At 46.1% G+C, this 15,464-nt stretch overlaps 1 protein-coding gene across 1 annotated transcript in view; it reads right to left on the bottom strand.

Moving 5' to 3' along the window:
• LOC148022854 (Tetratricopeptide repeat (TPR)-like superfamily protein) overlaps positions 1-15,464 on the bottom strand; it is a 167,474-nt gene that overhangs the window by 113,202 nt on the left and 38,808 nt on the right. Inside the window, exon 8 of the mRNA XM_087695772.1 lies at positions 19-99. Coding sequence (XP_087551898.1) covers positions 19-99 — 81 coding nt within the window. The remainder of the gene's footprint in view (positions 1-18; positions 100-15,464) is intronic.

Raw genomic sequence — 15,464 nt, 5'->3', positions numbered from 1 at the left:
TAGCACCATCAGCCTCACCTGCTGATTGAGAGATCGAATTTTTTGTTCCATATATGGCAAAAGTGATTTGCAAGAGAGCTGTGCCATAAATTCTGAAATCTGTAAAGGAGAAGCGCATAGATAAGACCGGAGAGTCAGAAATAAATTACCGGCATCAAGATTTCCATATCCCCCTCCCTCCCTGCCCTTTTCCCCCCCTTTTTGTATCACATGTAATCAATTGTTATACTAGGAAAAATAAGTCCCAAGGAGCCCGCACGTCACACATCCTTGAAACACAAGAAGGAAGAAAATGGGCACCTAAAGATTCGGGCTGTCATATCTCATAAATGTCAAACAATTTCAAAAGCCTGAACATAGGAGATACCACCATATATATCTTTGAAGGCCCATCCATATAACCTATGCTAAACATTTTAGATGGTAGGAGAGCTACGAGCTCTTGTACACATATGTGACTCTACTTCCTTCTTGTCTACATTGTTTACCTATGTTAAACACACAATGGATTTATTGTAAACATCATTAATAAATTGCCTCAGAAGATGTTAATATTTCTTTCTTTCTTTCTCTCTGTGATGATGGTGTGGAAGTGAATTCTTTAATTTGATTTTCCAAATTTAATATTTGAAATTGAAATGTGGATGAACACCAAAAAGAAGAATGAGATGTTTCACCTACTTAAAATTGACCTTCAGAAATAACATTAGAAGAAAGAGAAGGAGGGGGAAAACTTACAAGAGGGTTTACAGATTTTTTATTATAAGCACCTCTTCTTGAGGGGGAAAACTTACAAGAGGGTTTACAGATTTTTTATTATAAGCACCTCTTCTTGTGTTTACATAACAATCCCTACATCTTGCAAAGAAGTGGAAACTAGAAAAGATATAGTAAGAATAGGCATGTGTTTACTACAAAGTTAAGGAAGCGGAAAACGAGGCATCAAGAGGAAAAGCGCAAGGCGAAAAAAAGAAAAAGGTGCCCTACAAGAGAGTGGGCCCGGAAGAAACCTAAAAGTGCAAAGAGAAGGAAGCAAAAAATGAGGCATCAAGAGGAAAAGTGCAAGGTGGAAAAAAGGAAAAGGCACCCTACAAGAAAGCGGGCCCGAAAGAAACCTAAAAGAATGGGAACAACCACCAAGAGTACAAGACACAACCATGGAAGCCACAAGAAGCCAAAAGCAAAAAGGTGCACCTTTAAAAAGGCACAATCAAAACCTTTGTAAAAGAGCGCCAGGCTCCCTCCCGTGCAATTTATAACCATGAACGGGCGATAGGACTAAGCCACGAAGAGAGGAGGACAATGGGAAGAAGAGCCTAGTAGGCTACGGCCGGCCATGTAAGAAAAGGGGGATAAGGGGATGACTGCCCAAAAGGGATTTAGGGCTTTTTATATAAAGTTCAAAAAGTGAATGAGAGCTCATTCTTGGCGTGTGGCAAAAAGCATATTCTTCTCTTCTTGTCTTCTTGCTTGTGCTTGAGTGAGGGAGTGTGAGAGAGTGAGAGAGTGAGTGTGTGAGAGTGAGGGATCGAGGAGAAGAAGCTCTCCGTCTCCTCTCTTCATCTTCTTCTCTTCTCCTCTTCTCTTGTCTCACACGGCTGTGGAGGATAGAGCTTGATGGAGAGGGATTTAGGTTGCTTGAGCTTGCCTTAAGGATCGTGGAGCTACCGGTGTGCAAGAGAGAGGAGGGTACTCGATCGAGCATCAAGGTAAGCTCACTACAACCCATGGGTAGGGATAGTGCGTCGCCTATGTGACAGGTAGCCATGGCCGCTCGGCTTGAAACGCTTGATCAATAAGCGCTCCGTAGGTCTCGAGGGTTGAGCTAGAGAGCTTCCTTCATTTTGGTTCCGTTGCCAAGACAAAGGATTCAAGCCTTGAGTGCCACGTGCTTCAAATTGAGTACGGAAGTAGGGTTTCATCCCCGAACCGGTGCTTCAGGTAGATAGGAGATTTAGGCATTTTAATCTACGAAACAAGTAAGTATTTTGGGTTTCTCATGTGTAGACGAGTAGGATGGTTCAGCCCAAGCATTGTCTTGTGATTTTTGTTTGCACTAAGGTAGAATAGGACTAAAAGATTGTGAGAAAACAGTAGGGTTTTGCTGCTGTAAACAGGGCACAACCTGGAAAGAGCGGGAAAAAGATTAGGCTTCAAGCCTGATGACTGAGGAGGGTGAGTTGGGAGGTAAGGACTGAGTAAGGTAGGACCATAAAACCCTAAGGATAGGGGGAAAGAGCTCATTTCTGCACACTAAGAGTGAAAGAGAAAGCTTGAGAGAGAGAGAGAGGGTTGCAAATCAAGGAAGAGATCACGCCTCCTAATTCTAAGCTTTCCAACCACCCCAAGTAGATACAAATTTTCATTGCTATGTATTTGCTCAATCTGGAAAGTCCTCTAGGCAACCGCAACCACTATGTGGAGAAATCGACCAAGACGCATTGCAATGCGCCGTTGGGTTCGCAATCGGACCACTGTGTCCTAGTCCAACTCCCAGAGTCGAGCAATCGAATGGTCCAACTGGGAGCATCAGACCATCCGATTCCAGGAATCGAACCACCAACCCGGGTCCGATCGGACCACCCGTCCAGTCAGACACTCTTTGACAGTCGAACCGACCCCTTTGGTCCGATCAAACCAACAGTCCGATCGGACCCATCCGTCCAATCGGACGACCTTTCCCAATCGGACTACCAATCAATCGAACACCCAATTGCCAATTGGACCAAACTCTGAGTCCGACCAGCCCGGTCCGATCAGACCATCCAATCGGATGTACCAATCGGACCATCCAACTCCCAGAGTCAGAACACCAGAATCGGACAGTTAAGAACTAGAAATAGGACCACCCCCCAGGTTAGGACCAACTGGGACACATTCCCAAACACCCCTAGAAACCCGACTCGGCTCACTGACAAAGCCAAAGACCAGAGAAAACCGCAATGGTGCAGTCTAGAAGCGACCTCTAGTAGCCTAGCCAAGAGACCAACCTGACTTAGAGCCATACTAGGTCGTGGACAAGCCAAGGGGATAGCCATACCTATATGATTGTTTTTTTTTGTTTGCGCATAAGTGCACCAAAAGGACGAAAAGCTTGAATTTGCACCGTACACAATAGAGCAACCAGCACAACTGAGTGTACACAAGTTGAGGACTGTTTTCAATAACAAGGAACACACTCAAACATAATAACTCGAAGGAACCCACCAATAGGAGGAGACCCCAACACACAGTCAGGTGCCTTAGAGCCCCTTTGATAGGACCCTTGAAGACGGCGGCAGGATAAAAAAATATCAACATTGAGGACAAAGCGCTGCCAGAGCTGCTCAGATTGATCGACAACCTCATGGAGCAGGAAGCAAGAATGATATCAAGAGCAAACGCAGCCCAGGGAGACCATCAGCAGGAAGCAGGAATGATGTCAGGAGCAAACACAGACCAGGAAGACGATCAGCAAGACTTGGATGAGTTCCCAATCACTATCCAAGACATGGTCAATGAATACGACCTGCTAACCAGAACAGTAATCCATGGTAGGCCAGTAGAGTAGGTAGTGGCAAGCCTAGAGGAAGAGAGGACAATAGTTAGAAAAGCACTACAAGGCGTAGTGGCCTACAACCGCGAGCAAAGAGCTAGGAAGCTGCAGTAGGACATAGATGTGCACGAAGCGCGACGTGTGCTAGCCGTAGCCGGCAAAAGCAAGGCGGGACCAAACATGGAGAGAGAGAGGGCGCTGGAGGTAGACCTCACCCTGAGCTTGTGACCAAGCCGCTCATGGACAACACGGCTGCTAAATAAAGTAGGACATAGATGTGCATGAAGCGCGACGTGTGCTAGCCGTAGCCGGCAAAAGCAAGGCAGGACCAAACGTGGAGAGAGAGGGCGCTGGAGGTAGACCTCACCCTGAGCTTGTGACCAAGCCGCTCATGGACAACACAGCTGCTAAACAGAGTGCAACAACACTAGTGACCTCTCTACTCTCAGGCCTAGGAATTACTCAGGGGGGAAGAGCCAACCAAAATTCCCTACAGTAGCTAAGCAGCTAGACAAGTACCAACCTAGCAGCGACCTGTACAATTTCGTAGAGTAGTTCAAGCAACTTTGCGAGGCCAACGGTCTCATAGACCTTACACAACGCTCCCAGGCGTTTGGGCTTTGCTTAGGCAATAAAGATAGGACATGGTACACCAGCTTAGATGTGGCAGAGCGGACAAACTTTGCCTGACTAAAAGATATCTTCATTAAGAGATTCTCGGAAGCAGAATACTTTGATAACCTCATAGTCCAATTGATGCGGCCTCTTCAAGAGAATCCTCACGAATAAGTAACCCAATGAAAGAGCTATCTCCACTGTGTTCATGAACGGAATCCGCAGTGAGGAGTTATACAAGGCTTTGGCAAGTAACTCTAGCTTACAGTGAGATGTGTTAGCTAGGGTCTTTGACGATTAGGGTGGATGACTAGCTGAGAGAGAGAAGCTCTCGAAGTTCGAACTGTGATAACTCCAGTCAGAGGACCTTAGAGAGGACCACAACCTCTAGCGAGGGGCCAACCCCTAGCACGCAAGACGCGGGGAAGAGTGTAGATCAAGGCCAGGAGCTAGCCGAGGTGAGAATGGAGCTAGCACGACTGTAGGAATTGGTGAAGAAACCAACCCGACCGCACGTCCAACGTGTGCATTGTGGTGGCAACCACCTTTCGACTGAGTACTAGGATCCTAGATCTAGGCCTTGCGTGAATTGTGATAGGTTTGGCCATGATGCCATGCATTGTAGGTTACCTAGGAGATTCCCCTATGTTCAGCAATACAATCCGCCGTACCTGAGGAACAGGCTCCCAAATTTCTTTGGAAGAGGAGCCCAACTGGCACTCCCAGCACCAAACCACGCAAAACCAGCCCTCCCTTGGATGGAGATCAACCCAACAGGCATACCCAGGCCACCAGGACCCTATGTGACCCATTCACCGAGTGATGCTCCAGTCCATTACGTGACCCATCCATCGAGTGATGCTTCGGTCCATTACGTGGAGGAGCCTAACGAAGGCCAAGCCTGCATGAACCCTTACATCTCGTATGACGAAGAGAGCAATCCAATCCTGATGGACTATCGACCAATACCGGTGATGGCGTTAGATAGAGATAGGGGAAGAGGATTCGCAGGGCCGACCCAAGATCCAATCTCCTGTTGGACTTGTAGTCATCCAGGCCATATCTCATCGCGTTGTCCAGAGAGAGAACAAGCGAATAAGGAAAAAGCTGACCTCAGATGTGTCGAGTGCGGCATCACTCGTCTCTTTGCCGATTGCCCTAGATGGAAGCCATCCCCTAGCTCGGCAATCGTGCCATCAGTACCCTTGGGGCTGTTCGGAGTCGAGACATTCAACAACGAGGATACACCCATCCCTCTGCGTGTCATGACCAGAGCATAGACGAAGCACGCAGGCATATCATTGCCAGGTCCCAGCAATTTAGATGCAGCCTCAATAGGAAAGAAGAGCCGAAGGAAAAGGAAGAAAAATATTGACGCAAAGGTCACACTTAAGACTGAGGGTGCGACAAAACTAGTGACCAGTAATAAGGTCACGGATGTAGAGGTAGAGACTATCGCTCCAAAGATGGCAGAGAAAGGAAGTGCCAAGGTAAGGGAGTATCCTAATCCTAGGCGCCAACTCGAAGTAATAGCCAAAGTAAAAAAGTGGGTAAAGGAAGCCCAAGACCATCTCAAGGACGTTGAGCCTATCCTAGAGAACAAGATCGAGGATCTCTCTAGCGTGAGCACGCCAATCTCGCTTGCACGACCAAGGTCGAGAAACACACCCATGCCACAAGCAACCCCTCCGAGGCCAAGTTTAGATGCTAGGGGTCAACCAGTCAGTCAAGACCAATGGCCAAGAGGCACAACCCTAGAAGAGAGACGAGCAACCAGCAACCTTCTCACGGCGTTGGTAACCACCCAAGTGACTCTAAGTATAGGAGACCTGCTCAGGCAGCACCCCACGCTATGGTAGAAGTTAAAACATTGGGTGGAAGAACCGATGGAGCATGTTGCAGCTTACTTGCAGGATCATGATGCAGTAACGCAGATACCCAGCTTGATGCTACACTCAGTGCCAAGGTTACTACCGTCAACGCCTTTTGGGAAGGCACTAAGACGCACGCAGTCTTGCCTATCCTAGCCCTAGGAGACATAACACGAAAGGGAATCATAGATACTGGAGCAGGAGTAAGTGTGTAGAGCCATGCTGTGCTCCAGGCTCAGGGAAATCCGCCTATTGAAACAGCTAGGTTCAACGTCACTCTAGCTAACGAAACGAAAGTAAGGCCATTTGGAGTCTTGAAAAATTGGTCAGTGAAGATCGCAGATGTCCAGTTCTCTGTGAACTTCATTGTCATGAAGGGAGTAGACTATGACATTCTACTAGGCCGACCCTGGATGAGGAATGCTCAAGTCATTGAAGACTGGGGCAACAGTTTAATCTTTCTAGGAGACCGAATGGAAGCAGTAAAGGTCGAGATGGACACTTGGAATACAACCCTTGTCGACCTAGGTTCCATCTTTGCCATACTTAGAGGCGACAAGCCAGTAAGGAAGTCTTACGAGACTTTGACCAAATACATCCCTTGTCCTGAGGATGAGCGAGATTGGATGCACGTCCTAGTGACCATCGATCTCCCATTCTCCGACAAAGAGGGAATGTACAAACAAGCTACAAAAACTGCGAGCATGTCGAAGGAGTCCCCCAGCGCCACTCTGCATGATGGCCAGGAGCTCAAGTAGCCAACCAAGGCCTATCTCTTTCCATGTTCCTCGCAATGGGCTAGAACTTCACAAGATCCTCGAGTATCTAACATGCAAATTGATTGGCAACCTCGCCGCTAATCTCAAGCCACTTAGAGACCTCCTAAACGAACCAAAGTGGAGATGGACCAAGGTACATGATCTAAACTTACTATACAATTAGGCTTTAGTCACTGATGAGGAAGAAGCTAGAGATGAGAGTCTAGGAGATGATGAGCAACCAGAAGGTGGCGATTCCGATTATGAGTACGAGGATTGCCTCTCGGTTAGTGAGGAAAGCAAGGAAGAAATAGATGCCATAGCATACGACACCGAAGGAAGGGTAATAGAGCAGATAAGAGCAAACTCCAAGCCCCAAAGAGGAAATGCCTGCAGGGTTGAGAGAGGAGTCGTACACATGGAGTGCGATCACTCTTGGTTGGAGCACATTGGAGCAATGGAGTATGAACAAGCAAGAGTAGCCCAACCACCGACAACACCCTTGCTTAGGCCACACGCACCCTCCGAGATACGACCACCAGGGGAAATTCCTTCCTCTAGCAAGGAATGCGAGTTAAATTCCGAATCGGAGGTCAGTACGAAGAGTGACCCAGAGATACCATGACCTCCTGGGACCAAGACGCATCAAGGGGGACCTGCCAGTCCACCTAAGGCGCAAACAATTGAAGAAAGACAGGAAAGGACAGAAGAAGAAGTCGGAGGTGGAACAGCAAAAGAAACTGCAGAACCTACCAAAATGTTTCATGAAGTTTAAGAAAGGTGACAAGGTAATGATCCTGCTCGGGGCAAAACGATAATGACAATCAAGTGAGCCAATCGAGGGACCCGCCAAGGTCAAGGAAATCAACTTGGCAAGGGAAGCCGAGAAGCCTCGACCTGTGTTTATAGCTGACAACCTGACCAAGGGGAAAGAGACCGGTCTCATTGCACTCCTGCAAGAGTACGTAGACGCGTTTGCCTGGTCCTTAGATGAGCTCAAAGGAGTGGATCCTAGAGTGGTGACACATAATATACCGATGGCCCCTCATGCAGTGGGCTATAAAACAACAATCGTACCCTATGAGTCCAAAACATGCCCAAGCCGTAAGGGAGAAAATCGATAAGCTAATGAGAGCAAGATTCATCTACGAAATAGAGCACACGGACTGGGTATCACCGATCGTGATAGCCATAAAGAAGAATAGAAAGATGCGAGTGAGCGTAAACTATAAGAAGGTTAACGTTGCGACAAAAAGAGATAATTACCCATTACCATACATGGAGCACATGCTCTAAAGGGTAGCAGGCAAAGAGGCCTACAGCTTTCAAGACAGCTTCTCAGGATATAACCAGGTGCAAGTACATCTCGACAATAGGCACAAGACCGCATTTGCCACTAAGTGGGGTATCTTCGCTTACATCGTAATGCCCTTTGGGTTGATGAACACACCTGCAACATTTCAGCAGCTAATGTGCACCATCTTTAAATATATGCTTAGACAAGAGCTAGAGGTGTTTGTAGACAACCTATGCGTGCATTCTAGTTGGGCAGAACACTTGGAGAATCTGTGAGCAGTCTTTAAACGATACAGGCTTCACAACCGGTCATTGAACCCCTTGAAATACTAGTTTTGAGTCACTTGAAATGCTAGTTCTAGGTCAAGCATGGATGCATCCTAGGGCACATGGTGTCCAAGAACGGCATAGCCACTGACTCTTCGAAGGTAAGGGTCATTGTTGACTTGCCGCCACCAAAGGACTATAAGAGAGTTCAGTGTTTCTTAGGTCACACCGGATACTACCGACGCTTTGTGTTGAATGACGCATTGATTGCAAAACCATTGTATAAGTTGTTGATCGTGCTCGAGTGGACTAATGAGTGCCAACGAGCATATGAGGAGTTGAAGAAGGCTCTTACAACTGCACCAATCTTACGAGCCCCAGACTAGAACATCACCTTCCACGTGCATATAGATGCATCTAAATTTGCTATTGGAGTTGTCTTGTGCTAGCCTGGTAAACATAATTTAGATTACCTCGTGAGTTTTGCTAGCAGACAACTCACTGACACGGAGATGAACTACTCCACCACAAAAAGGGAGGGGCTGGCCATGGTGTTCGATGTAAAGAAGTTTCGGCACTACCTCTTGGCCACGCCTTTCACCTTTTTCATAGACCATCAAGCATTGCTGTATCTCATGAATAAGCCATGGGCTACTGGACGCATTGCTAGATGGTTGCTTCTTCTTCTAGAATTTGATTTTTCTTTGGCGGTACGTAAGGACAATCAACACTACATGGCTGATCACATGTCCCGAATACCTACAGGAGAAGTTGTTGGACAAGGCATAGCTGACGATTTGCCAGACACTCATCTTTTCAGCTTGTCTAGCAAGAAAGATTTGTTTAAAGCCAATCTAACGTCGTATTGGGCAGATGATATAGTCCAAGTGCTAGAGCACGGTCTGCCCGATAGACCTATTGAAAAGGCCAAGCTTAGGAGACTCATTCTGAAAATCCAACCTTACCAATTGATAGTCAATCAACTTTATAGGCTAGGACAAGATGGGTTGCTACGGCGATGTGTGTGCGAGCACGAAATGTACGAGGTGTTGAGCAAAGCACATGGAGGGATTGCTGGAGGGCACTTCAACGGGGATACAACAGTCTGCAAGCTGCTGCAATCTTAGTTGTGGTGGTCCACCCTATTCGGTGACGCTGCTTAGTTCATAAAGCATTGCGACGAGTGCCAAAGGACTAAAGTTCCTGCACCAAAGGATAAGATGGAGTTGACCCCTATCATTGCATGACAACCCTTTGAGAAATGGGGAGTCAACTTCATTGGACCCGTCAGTCCCACGGCACAATACTCACAGGCTAGATACATCATCGTAGCAACTGACTATCTCACGAAATGGGCTAAGGCACGAGCCACCAGGGAGAACGACGCTAGGACCACGGCAAAGTTCTTATGAGAGCAAGTTATCTCACAATTTGGTTGCCCTATTGAATTAGTAAGCGACCAAGGCACTCACTTCATCAATGAGGTGATTGTCCACCTGCTCTCAACCTTCTTAGCCATCCACAGGAAATCCTCACCCTACCACCCTCAAGCTAATGGCCAAGCAAAATCCACGAACAAGATCTTAGTCAGTGTCCTTACGAAGGTAATTTCCACCTCCAAAGTGATTGGGACAACAAATTTATGGCAGCATTATGGGCTTATCGGACAACCTATAAAACGGTTGTGGGACAAACACCCTTTAGGCTAACCTACGGGACTAAGGCAATTTCACCATTAGAATTCTTTGTCCCTAGCTTGAGGATAGCAGTGCACGAGAGATGGGAAGAGAAGAAAGCTTGGACCAACCACCTCATGGAATTGGAACGACTCACTCAGACTCGGTCCTAGCCACCCATGCCCTAATTTGTGAGAAAGCACAACGGAAGATCTGGTTCGACAAGCACGTCAAACAACGCGACTTTGAGCAGGGAGACCTTGTTTTGCTCTACACGGTAAAGAGCCATAAGCAGAAGATGAAATTCCAAGGATTGGAACCTTTCCGAGTGTGCACCATTAGTAGGACGGGCAATGTAGAACTTGAAACCCTTGAAGGTAAGGGCATAGGCTTCTTTAATGGCATTCACATGAAGAAGTACTACCCTCCCACACACCCACTGCATGAGCCCCCAATGCTAGAAGCCCCTATCAATGCCCACGTAGCCACCATCACCGAACTACAGGACGAGGATGAAGAGGTAGTAGCACAAACATATCTATGTATCACGGCCACTGCCCGGTGCACACACACTTTTGCAGTCCTGATTGACGAGGGAGCTGACTTCAATATCTTAACTCACGATCATTGGACCCTCATTGGTCAACCACAGTTACAGCCCATCAACGCTAAACTCAGCCCATTCAGGGGCAAGCCATATGCACTCCTAGGGAAGTGCAAAATCGCAGTCTCTATCAAGTCTGAGAGCCTATCAATCATCTTCTATTTATTGCCAAACACGAAGGATGCAGGTCAGGAATCGCTGTTAGGATGCACTTTCAAGAACCAAGTACATTGCAGCGTGATTACGATTTATAGTGTATTCACCTTGTCATTGGTAACATTCGAATCGAGACAGCTTTCAACAAGGGCAGCGAGGCTCCACTCAAGCCTGCTATGCCACCGATAGAGCTACATAAGACCAAGCCTAGGGAGGGGGGTCGTGACTCATCACAACCCACCAAGACTACAAAACCACCGCCAACAAAGGCCATCCCCAAAGCCACAGAGCCCACGCTTAAATGGGCACCAAAGCACCAAAAGCGACCTACTCGTAGCCAGCAAACGGCAAGGCTAACAACTATCATTCAAGACCTAAGAAACCGACACAACACTATCAACGTAGGCACACCATCAAGCCGCGATGGATCCCCAAAGATCTGTTGCGAGCCCAAGGATACTATGAAGGCAACACCTGGATATAGGTGCCCAAGAAAGGAAATCCTAGAGGCATAGCCCAACCACGACCATCACTTGCCACCCCATCTCTAGAAAGCCACACTCCTGCTAAGGTAGGAAACAACCAAAAAACCCGAGCTGCAAAGCCTACAGAACCCGCAATGGTTGCGGTCAAAAAACCCCAACCAATCTATCGACCCAAACAACAGCTTAATACCCCATGATCATCTAAGTCTAAAGACCTTGGCACTCCAGTGGCTGCGCAAGAAGAGGGCAACGCACCATCTATGTCACTGGAGCCACCCTCAGTACCCCAAAGCAGCACTGGACACACAGATCAGACTATGAAGCTACCCTTAGAAACACCATTGTCAAGTCCGCTGCCACTAGAAACATCACTGACTAGCCCAATTTCACCGCAACCACTAGCAGGTCTTAGACCTTCCTACGAGCAACGTTCATTCCTAACGGTCGCCAAGGACCTTGCTGAGAATACGGGAGCTATGGCGGAAGAGCAAGAGCAAGAAAGAGAGACAGACCAAATGGGAACTCCAACAATCACAATGTGTGACCGAGCCTTCCTTTATTCAAACTGTCACTAAAAGAATAAAGAATAAAGTGACGGTGACAGGCGCCCGCCACCTGCAATATACAATGGCAAGTATTGTCAATGTAGTAATACACGAGCGGCTAGGCAGAGGCGCCTTTACCTCCAACAACCTCCCACTTAAAGGTAAATCTACCCCAGTGAGAAGTGAAAAGAAAAAGAAAAGATTGTACAATATACACATATACAATAGGATGAGGAAAAACGTCATCTCATCCAACGCCCATCAATCTCCTGAGCAAGGCAAAGCGCTAAGTAGTGAGGCTTATCGTGAGCAAATCTGTAGGATTTTCGTCAGTGGAGATCTTGACAAGGTTAACAGACTTGTCCGCCACGACCCCACATATGGAGTAATACCTTACCTCAATGTGTTTCGTTTTCGTATGGAAGACCAGACTCTTGGCTAGCTGAATAGCACTCATAGAATCCGAATGCAACGTAGGTCTATATAGCATCAATCCCAAGGTCATGGACAAAATGGCCCAATCATATGGCCTCCTTGCAAGCCTCATTGCTGCAACATACTCGGTCTCAGTGGTAAAGAGAGTGGTACACTTCTGAACCCTCGACATCCAAGAGACAGCACCTCCAACATAGGTGAATACATAGCCAAAAGTGGACTTCCTACTATCCGCATGTCCTGCATAATCAAAGTCTGTGTATCCCACAACTCTAGTATCCTGGCTGCCATAGCAAATACACATATTTGTTGTGCCTTTCAGGTATCTCATGATACCCTTCACGACATCCCAATGTTTCTTGCCAGGTGTAGCCATATAGCGTGCCACAACACCAACTGCAAAGGCAATATCTAAACGAGTGGCTATCATAGTATATATCAAATTGCCCACCGCTGATACATAAGGAATCTTGTCCATCTCGGCCCTCTGCTCATCTGTTTGCGGACAATCGGCTTGTGAGACCTTCACATAAGAAGGTAATGGACAGCCAATAGACTTCACGTCCCGCATGCAAAAACACTCAAGGATTTTATGAATGTACCGTACTCCCTCTATGAGAGGTAGAGTAGTCCCTAATGCCTGTCGCGCTTAATGCACATACCAAGAATATGAGGCATGTCCCAAATCCTTCATCTCAAAGCTCTTCTTCACCTGAGATTTAAGAGCATCCAGCTCATCATGAGCTTTCCCTGTTATCAACATATCATCCACATAAAGTACCAAAATAAGCAATGAGCCATCATGGGCTTTCTTCGTGTAAAGACACAGATCCATAGCACTCCTGTTGTAGCCCTGTGACCGCATAAAGGCATCAAACTTATGATACCACTCCCTAGATGCCTGCTTCAAGCCATAAAGACTTTTCTTCAACTTGCACACTAGGTGCTCCCTGCCAGGTTCTTCAAAGCCCTTGGACTGCTTCCATAGGCTTAAACCAACATGAACTATTTGCTGTAAACTGAGAATAACAAATAGTAAATACATGCTTCATTCCATCAAGAGGTGAGTATATCCTTTGAACAGCACTACTGTAGCCCCGCATTACAACAGCGCTTAATGAAAATCCACGTCTTTGAATTCCCTTACATTTGGAGCCAAAGGAGACTCTCGAAGTGTATGCCGATTTCTCGGATGATTAACACAAACAGTAAGAAATTGGACTGATTTTTTTCCATCCTTGCTTTTGACTCTTGCATAAGCAGAACCATCATCAAGCACCTTTGTTTCCATACGCACTCTTGTAATATAGGGCTGTCCCAAAATCACTACATATGAGAAATTATCTTGCACAAAGAAATGTTGCTCTTCTTGTACATCACCAATCGTCACTTTTACATTAGGACATGCAGCATAGAGCTCTCCCAAAGAATTATTTGCAACCCTCATACGCTAACCATGATTAATGTCTACAGGCCATGCACCATTTTCATACAATCCATACTCAATGACATTTATCTCAGACACATGGTCAAGTAAAGTAACACAAGGAGTTTCACATTTCCCTATTTTTACTACCGTTTCAGTGGTAGCCCTAGAGCAATGATTCCTTGTGTAATGACTTCGAGGAATAAATCCTAGAGTCTCTTCCCCATATTGTTACATCTGCCTTACTCCACCATGCATATTGCTACAAGACAATGCATTTTCAGCCACTTTCTTCTCTTTTCCACATGTTGTACACTGATTAGTAGCATCCTGCATAGCTAATCCAGTACTTACTTCATGGTCATATTCAGCCCGAATATCCAATAAACCAGTTTCCTCTTCAAATTGCAGCAGCACTAGTGGTATCACCAAGAAACTGGCGCTTCCTCTTAATTATATCAATGATCCCATCATGAAATTCTCGCTTGGCGATGCCAAGTACCTCTCCCAAGGTGAATTCCACCCGACTGTTTAAGATCCGTTCTTCAAGAACCTTCTTAAGATCTATGGCTGTCTCAATGTCAGATTGCAACTTATATCCTGGCTACTTGCCCTTCTTTTTGCCCTCTTGTTTGCTATCCCGTTTTTGCTCCTGACTGATCTCTTCCATAACATGCTCGGGAAGTGGTTGATTTGCAGCTTTAGGCTGATCCATACTTCTTCTTGTAATTCTTTTAGATATCCCTGCATTATCTTCATCTCTTTTTCGTTTTTCTTCCACAAGTCCATCCATGTTTTGTACCTTTGCTAAATATGCATACACTCAATATGCATCTACCGGTGATTCCCAACCAGTTATACCATGAATGTCTTGCCCTGCATGAGACATTTTACTATCAGTGACCTTTCTCTTTTTAGTTGCATGTAAAGCATGTGTCCATATTTCAATCTTTGGACCAACCATCACTTGGTCATGCATTCTATCCAACTGTAGACCAAAAGTATAAGCATGTACCGCAGCATAAGCATTTCGAATTGCCAAGTCTTCCAACAACTTCTGCATACCTCCCTTTCCGAAATTCAAAGCAAGAGGCAATCCCGTTTCTTGTGTATAGATCTTACCATCTTTCCAAAAGATAAGCTGTCGTGCCAAGGCTTCCTGACAGGCAGCACAATCCTTTCTCTCATGCTGCAAACTATCACATGACGTACATCTTTTTCCTAGCTAAAGGGCTACTGCCTGTCCCCTTTCCTCTTGTCCTTTTTCATCCAATTTTACAACCTTCAATTAAAGATCCCGCATCCCTTTGACCAATTCATCTAAGACATCTTCCCTAACAGAGGAAACAATAGCAGGTACAGCCATAGGGTTAGCCACAGAAGTAGGTGGCTTACTAGATACATCAATTGTCTTGCTCGTAATAGTGGGCAAGCTAGAGACACGCAATCTTTCTCTTCTTCTATGCTTCTTCACAAGTGCAGTAGCAGCTTCCTTGACGTGTCTCCACTCTGTTTTAAGACCTGTCTCTGTAGTCTGATCCTCTAGCAAATCATCAAGCTTCTCTTAATGCTCAAGATCAACTGGCTGTAGAAACAATTCAATTTTCTGACTTGTAAGAGCTTGTTATTCTGTAAGATCCGACTGCTCAAATCGACTTTCAAATTCTCTTAACAATTCTGTAGCCACAAGACCCTTACTGGGTTGTAAAACCCCTCCTGAAAAGTCTTGCGCGTAATCAAACTGGTATCTTCAATATAAAATTCTTCCCTTAGTGTCTTCTTGAAGACTATCCAG

This window comes from Lygodium microphyllum, chromosome 16, assembly GCF_053477565.2.
Source record: "Lygodium microphyllum isolate KBCC chromosome 16, Lygodium_microphyllum_v1.1.10, whole genome shotgun sequence".
Taxonomy (NCBI): domain Eukaryota; kingdom Viridiplantae; phylum Streptophyta; class Polypodiopsida; order Schizaeales; family Lygodiaceae; genus Lygodium; species Lygodium microphyllum.
The sequence above is the reverse complement of the archived record's forward strand: the minus strand, read 5'-3'. Positions and strand labels throughout refer to the sequence as shown.